Source organism: Sapajus apella, unplaced genomic scaffold, assembly GCF_009761245.1.
Source record: "Sapajus apella isolate SASKATOON/1434 unplaced genomic scaffold, GSC_monkey_1.0 scaffold208, whole genome shotgun sequence".
NCBI classification, from domain to species: Eukaryota; Metazoa; Chordata; class Mammalia; order Primates; family Cebidae; genus Sapajus; species Sapajus apella.
In genome coordinates, this window is record NW_022437148.1 from 440,012 (window position 1) to 448,537 (window position 8,526).

Below are 8,526 nucleotides of genomic sequence, written 5' to 3' on the forward strand. Positions count from 1 at the left end.
GCACATGATCACGGACCACTCAGCACTGTACTCTGTGTGTGTGTGTGTGTGTGCATGATCACGGACCACTCAGCACTGTACTCTGTGTGTGCGCGCATGATCACGGACCACTCAGCCCTGTACTCTGTGTGCGCGCACATGCCTTGTTTGGTTTTGGTTTTGTTTTACTAAAAGGCATCATCACGCTGTAAGGCTCCTGCTATAAACTACTCGTATTCACTCAGTGTCTGTCCTGAGATCTTCCATATCTGTCTCATTGTTTTAACTGTGGCATAGACTCCTGGCTCTGGCCTGTGCACCCTGCTTATTCAGGCATGCTCTGCTGCATGGACTTTTACATTGTTTCCAGTTTCTCGCTGTCATTAGGAGGCTCACTGAGGAGAAGAATTTCTCACGGATGGGTTAGGTCTGTGTTCTGCATTTAACTGACCTTGGCCGGTTGCCCTCCAGAACACTGCTGCCAGCTCCCTCCTCCAGCGGGGTGTTCGTTCATGTTTCCGTAGATCACCCCGTGCCCTTGACCTTACCAACTTTAAAACTTTCCAACCTGATGGCTGAAAGTTAGGCTTTCATTGTTCAGTTGTGTTTTTCTGAATTTCGGGAGACTGGGCATTCTCTGTGTTTGCCGACTCTCTGCGTCCCCTCTCCTGCCCTGTGCACCACCCCCTGCTCCAGCTGCTTCCCGGAGCCTCCCTCCTTCCTCTCCACCTGCCCGCATCCTCCTCCTCAACCTTCAGTTTCTTCCTAAGGGCCCATGGGCCTTATTTGGCTTTTACGTTCCTCTCACTCCGACTTTGACAGCTGCTGGGCTTCCCATCCCCTGGGAGGTTTCAGAGGATCGGGAAGACGCAGGAGAAAAGTGTAATACAGGCCATAGTGTCCATCGTCCACAGCCTTTGTTGAGGACTTATATGTGCCAAGAACCTGCCCTAAGAACGTAACTGTGCTCCCTCACTTCATAACCACCTGTGAGATGGGCAATGTTTCTCATCCCTTTTACCACAGAGAATACGGAGGCACAGAGAAGTCAAGATTGCGACAGAGTCAAGATTCAAACCCAAGCTGTCTGGCTCTGGGGTTCAACCTCTCCAGTGCTCTGCTAGGTGTTGCACAGGGCCAAGGAGACACAGAGAATGAACACCACCTGACTTGGGCTGGATCAGGGACAGCTTCCCGTAGGAAGTGACAGCTCAACAGAGCCTTGAAGAGGATCAAGAGGAGCTGACCAGGCAATGAATAGAATAAGCATGTCCAGGAAAAGGGAAGGGCCTCCTCAGTGATGCTGGGAGGCGGGAGAGCTGGCCTGGCCCAGGGTGTGTGCCAGGGGGCAGGAGATCGGGCCCAAGGGGTGGCCAGGGTCAGATCTAGAAGAGCCTGGGCCTTTCCATAGGCAATACCTCATCCCAGGGCCAGGCAGGCCTTCCACTGCTCTGCGTGCCCCCACCGCCACCCACCTGGGCTCCTGAGACCCAGTGCACGGGCACGGGGGCGGGAGTGGGTGTGGCTGATTTACATCCAACAGGCTGAGGGGAAAACCCAGGAAGTGCAGCCCAGGCACTAATCAAATCTAAAACTAATAATAAGCATCCTGAGTAATGAGTGGCCTGGGCCGGAGCAGACGAGGTGGCCGGAGCCGGGCAGACCTGGAGGAGCGGTGTGAGTAGCCGGGCAGGAGGGCAGGTGGGCAGGTGGTCAGGAGGGCAGGAGGTCAGATGGGCAGGAGGGCAGGAGGGCAGGAGGCAGGTGGGCAAGAGGACAGGAGGGCAGGAGGGCAGGTGGTCAGGAGGGCAGGAGGGCAGGTGGGCAGGAGGGCAGGTGGGCAGGAGGGCAGGAGGGCAGGTGGGCAGGAGGGCAGGTGGGCAGGTGGTCAGGAGGGCAGGAGGGCAGGTGGGCAGGAGGGCAGGAGGGCAGGAGGGCAGGAGGGCAGGAGGGCAGGAGGGCAGGTGGGCAGGAGGGCAGGAGGGCAGGAGGGCAGGTGGGAGGTGTGAGGAGGGTTGGGCTTGAGTGCTGGTAGAGGTTGGCAGGGTCCAGTGGGTGCAGGCCCCCAGCAGATCCACACACTGGGGCAGTCCCAGCCTCCCAAGCCCCTGTACATGGAGAGCCCCAAGTCTGAATGCCTCTGGGGTGTGGGGCTTGCCTTCCGGGAGAGAAGCCACCGAGGCTTCAGGGTTGGCCACACCAGCAGAAATTCCCTTTGTCGCCATGCCCCCCCCATAGCCCCAATTTTCCCCTTACATCCCCTCTGGACCATTTTAATGCTAATCTCAAGTATCACATTGTTTGAGTTGTAGAGACAGCAGGGTTTACTCCTTAAGAATACAAACTCTAACAACAAAACAAAACCAAAAACTAAGCATCGTACCGTCACCTCTACCGAATATAATTCCCGAACATCATCACACAGCCCGCCAGGGTTCAGACTGTCCTGACTGCCTCATCAATGTCTGTCTCAGTTGATTTGTTCAAATCAGGATCCCAGCCTGGCCCACGTTAGACTTTTGGCTACATTTTTTTTTAATATATATATAATTGCTTCTGCTACAGTCTACATTTGTAGTCAACAAGCAATCCATTTTCCTCTCAATGCATAAAATTTATTCACATGCCTACTCCCCAAAAGAGATATGCCGAAGTCTTATACAGTCTCTGCATATAGCTTGAAGTCCATGCCTGTTTCATGGACAAATCTCAGAGAAACAAACAATTATCTCACTGGCCAAATTGGATGAGATTTTTAGGATGTGTTTAAACGTTGAAAACTCTGATTTAATTGTGCTCACAGAGGAAATTATATAACTCAATGAAAATGAAATAATGATCTATTATTTCATTTTCATAAAAATATGAATTGAGACTTCCACATGACTATTTATTTGTTTTGTTTTGTGTTTTGTTTATACTTCTTTGGTGGAGGCTGAGTAATGTGTATATTCCCTGGCTGTGAAGAAATATTTTCAGACTCATAACATGGACTCCAATGTCAGGTATCAAAATAATGAAAAATATCCACCATAAACTTCCTTTGTAAACTCACTGGTTTGGGTTTTGGTTTTTCCTGACCTGAATGAAATCTTGGGCAGATTTCATAGCTCTTCCAGTCAATTTTATAATGAAAAAAGTGTAGACTAGTCTTTTTTTTTTTTTTTTAAAGAAGAAAGAAAGAAAAAAAAAAAAGAAAGAATGGAGGAGAGGAAGAAAGAGAAAGAGGAAGGGAGAGAGAGAACGGGGGTGTTGCTTTATTGTCCGGGCTAGAATGCAGTCTAAAAATGGGTATGCCTGTAATTGTGCTAAATAATAGAGACATGAAAAAAAAATGAGGGAAGAAAATAACAAACAAGCAGCCAACCAATATTTCATTGAAACCTGTAAATAGATGTGATGTGGTACTGATAAGAGTGTATATTTTGTGTATTTAAAGTGGAGAGTTCTATAAATGTTAATTAAGTTTACTTGTTCCGGATCTGAGTTCAGATCTGGATATGGTTGTTAATTTTCTGTCTCATCGATCTGTCTAATATTGATGTCGAAGTCTCCCACTATTATTGTGTGGGAGTCTAAGTCTCTTTATAAGTCTTATATATCTGGGTATTCCTGTATTGGGTGCGTATATGTTTAGGATCTTTAGCTCTTCTTGTTGCATTGATTCTTTTATCATTATGTAATATCCTTCTTTGCTTCTTTTGAGCTTTGTTGCTTTAAAGCAACTCCTGCTTTTTATTTATTTATTTATTTATTTATGCTCTCCATTTGGTTGGTAAATCTTTCTCCATCCCTTTGTTTTGAGTCTTGGTGTATCCTTGCATGTGAGACGGGTCTGGATGCAGCACACCGATGGGTTTTGGCTTTTTTTGCCTGTCTGGGTCTTTGGATTGGGGGATTTAGTCAGTTTAAATTTAGAATTAATAATAATACATGTGAGTTTAATAGTGCCATTTAATATTAGCTGGCTGTTTTGCCTATTAGTTGATGTAAATTCTTGATTATGTTGATGCTTTTTACTTTTTGGTATTTTTTAGAAAGGCCGATACTGGTTGTTCCTTTCTATTTGTAGTGGTTCTTTCAGAAGCTCTTGTAAAGCAGGCCTGGTGGTGATGAAATCTCTGAGTGCTTGCTTGTTCACAAAAGCTTTTATTTTTCCTTCGCTTATGAAGCTTAGTTTGGCTCGATGTAAAATTCTGGGTTGAAAGTTCCTTTCTTTAAGGATGTTGAATATTGGCCCCCACTCTCTTCTGGCTTGTAGGGTTTCTGCTGAGAGATCTGCTGTGAGTCTGATAGGCTTCCCTTTATGGCTGACCTTTCTCTCTGGCTGCCCTCAGTATTTTCTCCTTCATTTCAACCCTGGTGAATCTGGCGATTATGTGCCTTGAGGTTGGTCTTCTTGAGGAATATCTTTGTGGTGTTCTCTGTATTACCTGGAGTTGAATATTGTCCTGCCTTGCTAGGTTGGGAAAGTTTTCCTGAATAATATCCTGAAGCATATTTTCCAGCTTGGATTGATTCTCTTCGTCACATTCAGGTACACCTATCAAGCGTAGATTAGGTCTTTTCAGATAGTCCCATATTTCTTGGAGACTTTGTTCGTTCCTTTTTATCCTTTTTTCTCTAATCTTGTCTTCTCCTTTTATTTCATTAAGTTGGTCTTCGACTTCTGATATCTTTTCTTCTGCTTGATCGATTCAGCTGTTAAAACTTGGGCATAGTTCGCGAAGTTCTCGTGCTGTGTTTTTCAGCTCCATTAATTCACTTATATTCCTCTCTAAATTGCGTATTCTTGTTAACATTTCATCAAACCTTTTTTCAAAGTTCTTAGTTTCTTTGCATGGAGTTAGAACAAGTTCTTTTAATTCACAGAAGTTTCTTATCATCCACTTTTTAAAGCCTGCTTCTGTTAATGGAACACAGTCTTTCTCCATCAGGCCTTGTTCTGTTGCTGATGAGGAACTGTGATCCCCTGTAGAGGAAGAGGCGTTCTGATTTTGGGTATTCTCAGCGTTTTTAGGCTGTTTTCTTCCTTTCGTTGTAGATTTATCCATCTATGGTCTTTATAATTACCGTCTTTATAGTTGGGTTTCTGAATGGACGTCCAACTTGTTGATTCCCAGCACTAAAATCTGAGCAACCCACTGCGCCGGCCAAAACAGCGGCGTTAAGATTGATGGTGCTTTTCTGACTCTGTACCAAGAACCGCCGCACCAAGGCAGCGGCAAAACCGCCTCGCCGGCCACAAGAGTCACGCTGGCGACCCGTGGGGCTCCTCCGCTGGGAATCTCCTGGTGCGTGAGCAACAAAAATTCATCTGAAAGTGTGGCGTCCTCTCGTTCTCTGCGCTTTCAGTGGGAGCTACAATCCCGAGCTGCTAGTGATCAGCCAACTTGGATCTCTCTCGGCTACGTTTTAATCTATAACAGTTTCCACCCATTTTTTCTTGGTTATTTATTTGTTGAAGAAACTAGACTATTTATCCTATAGTTTTTTTGTTTGTTTTTGAGACAGAGTCTCCCTCTATTGCCAATGGTGCGATCTCAGCTCACTGCAACCTCCACCTCCAGGGTTCAAGCCACTCTCCTGCCTCAGCCTCCCAAGTAGCTGGGATTACAGGCGCCCTCCACGCCTGGCTAATTTTTTGTATTATTAGTAGAGACGGGGTTTCACCATGTTGGCCAGGCTGGTCTCAAACTCCTGACCTCAGGTGATCCACCCGCCTCAGCCTCCCAAAGTGCTGGGATTACAGGCGTGAGCCTCCATAGCCAGCCCCTATAGCATTTAATCAGGGTGGGTTTCTAAGGCTTTATGAAAGGGCCCCAGGTCCTCACCGTGCAGACAGAACCCAAGGCTGGGTGGACCCTGGGCAAAGCCTGGAGTCACAGCCTCTCCCTGCTGCTCTGTCCCACTTCCCAGGCAGGGAGCGAATCTGTTCTCTGATCCTCTTTTGTGTCCCGTGACCACGTCCCCAGAATCCTCAGTCAGGGGCTCAAATACGTCAAGTTTCTGAGAGAGTTGGACAAGGCAGTGACCAGAGGACGCCTCAACACAGCGTGAAATTGCCCAGTGCTCTGGGACCACAAGTGGGGACCCAGCCAGAATTGTGACCTGGCGCTGGCAGAGGCTGCCTGGTGCTGCCGAATCAGCCCTGGCCAGTTGTTCACTGACCCACTCTGGGACGTTGGCTGAGCCGTTTCCCCTCAGCTGTAAAATGGACAAGACGATCTTTCCTATTAGATATCCCTCAAAAACACAAAAGTGCTTTGATGAACCTGCCAGGCCCCCTCTTGGACAGTCACGAGGAAAGGCTCTGAGAAGGCCTGCAGTTAACAAAAAAAATGCTTTGACTTTCTTTAACCCAGCATTTTTCAAGCTAATTTGACCACAGAGATCTTTCTTGGTGCAACGCCTGTTAACCCGCCAAGCACGTGAGGAGATACAAGCAGAGAGCTCTGAGAATCACCCTCCTTGGCTGCTCTCTGGTCTTGGGGTGCAGGGGGTGAGTCTCTATCCTACATCTGAGTTTGCAGCAGCCCGGGATGTGAGCCCAGCCCACAGAGCTAGTGTCAGAGAGGAGTTCTGTTTCTTCCCTTTCTGTCAACGGAGCTTCTCTCTCAAGTTTCTATTCTGCCTGGCTGGTGTCAGTCTTGGGGTTTTTCTGCCCTCCTTTGACCCTTGATGTTGGTTCTAGGATTTTATGTAGGTCCACATGGTGGTAGAGGAAGGAGCAGGGACAGGCCTTCAGGTCATCTGGTCAGCCGGGCACTGTGTCTCCATCGGGTCCAGTGGCTTTGGTGGCTTCCAAGAAATGAATGGGTCTTGGAACCTCTCCAAGGCTGCCCTTGTCACAAACAGCCTGCTGCCCACCTTCCACTCAGCCAGCTCTTCACGTGATACGCAGAGGGTGGTGGCTTTCTCCCTCTCTGCTCCCCCACCCAAAAGGGGGGAGAATCAGGAGTCTGTGTTTAATTTTGTTTGATCCTTTGATTTTAGATCTGCTTTTGAATAGATAGTGTAGTCAGATGGTTTGAAACCCAGAAAGTATTGAAAGATATATAACAGAAAGTCTTTTTCCCTCCTTGTCCTCCATCTGCCCAGTTCCTGCCTCCCCTAGAATAAGCAGCTTTATTTAGATGTAAGTTACATGCCATGAAATTCACCTGTGTAAAGTGTATTTGGTATATTTGCACAGCAGATTTGTGCAACCATCACCATAGCTAGTTTTAGGACATTTTGATAACGTCAAAAGAAACCCTGTCAGTCTTCACTCCTCCCCAACCCCAAGCCACCGCTAATCTACTCTGTCCCTCTAGATTTGCCTATTTTGGACATTTTCCATAAATTGAATCACATATGGTATATTGTGACTGGCTTCTTCCAGTTGGCATAATGTTTTCATCCATGCTGTAGCATGTGTCAGTACTTCCTTCATTTTTGTAGCTAAATAATATTCCTTTTTTTTTTTTTTTTTTTGAGACAGAGTGTCGCTTTTGTTGCGACAGAGTCTTGCCTTTGTTGCCCAGGCTGGAGTGCAATGGCTTGATCTTGGTTCACCACAACCTCTGCCTCCTGGGTTCAAGCGATTCTCCTCCCTCAGCCTCCCGAGTAGCTAGGATTACAGGCATGCACCACCTTGCCCGGCTAATTTTGTATTTTCAGCAGAGACAGGGTTTCTCCATATTGGTCAGGCTGGTCTTGAACTCCCAATCTCAGGTGATCTGCCTGCCTGGGCCTCCCAAAGTGATGGGATTACAGGCATGAGCCACTGCACCCAGCCAATAACATTCCGTTTTATGGATCTATCACATGTGATTTACCCAATCAGCAGTGGATGGACATTTGTGTTTTTTCTACTTTTTGGCCACTCTGATTATTAATAATGCTTCCATGAACTTTTGAGTTCAAGTTTTGGATGGACCTGTTTTCATTTATCTTGAGTAGATGGATACCTCTAAGTGGAATTGCTGAGTCATATGATAAATTTTATGTTTAACATTGTAAGGAAGTGCCAAACTGCTTTCCAAAGTGGCTGCACTATTTTATAATTCATTTCACGCGGGAGGGTTCCGATTTCTCCGCATCCTCACCGACACCTGTCATTGACTGTCTTTCTCATTCTAGCCATCTCGGGGGATGTGAGGTGGTATCTCAATGTGGTTGGATCTGCATTTCCCTAATGACAAATGATGCTGAGCATCTTTTCATGTGCTTGTTGGCTATTTATATCTTTTTTCAGGAAGATGCCTATTGAAATCTTTAGGCCATGGCCGGGCGCGGTGGCTCACGCCACCAGCACTTTGGAAGGCCGAGGTGGGTGGATCACGAGGTCAAGAGATCGAGACCATCCTGGTCAAAATGGTGAAACCCCGTCTCTACTAAAAATACAAAAAATTAGCTGGGCATGGTGGCACGTGCCTGTAATCCCAGCTACTGAGGAGGCTGAGGCAGGAGAATTGCCTGAACCCAGGAGGCGGAGGTTGCGGTGAGCCGAGATCGCGCCATTGCACTCCAGCCTGGGTAACAAGAGCGAAACTCCGACTCAAA

The 8,526-nt window shown here is 47.1% G+C and overlaps 1 protein-coding gene across 1 annotated transcript in view; it reads left to right on the forward strand.

Annotated features, from left to right (window-relative positions):
* The first annotated feature begins 685 nt into the window (after positions 1-685).
* TNFRSF13B (TNF receptor superfamily member 13B) overlaps positions 686-8,526 on the forward strand; it is a 42,789-nt gene continuing 34,948 nt past the window's right edge. The window contains exon 1 of the mRNA XM_032270319.1: positions 686-1,656. Within this exon, the coding sequence (XP_032126210.1) occupies positions 1,596-1,656 (61 nt within the window). The 5' untranslated portion in view covers positions 686-1,595. The remainder of the gene's footprint in view (positions 1,657-8,526) is intronic.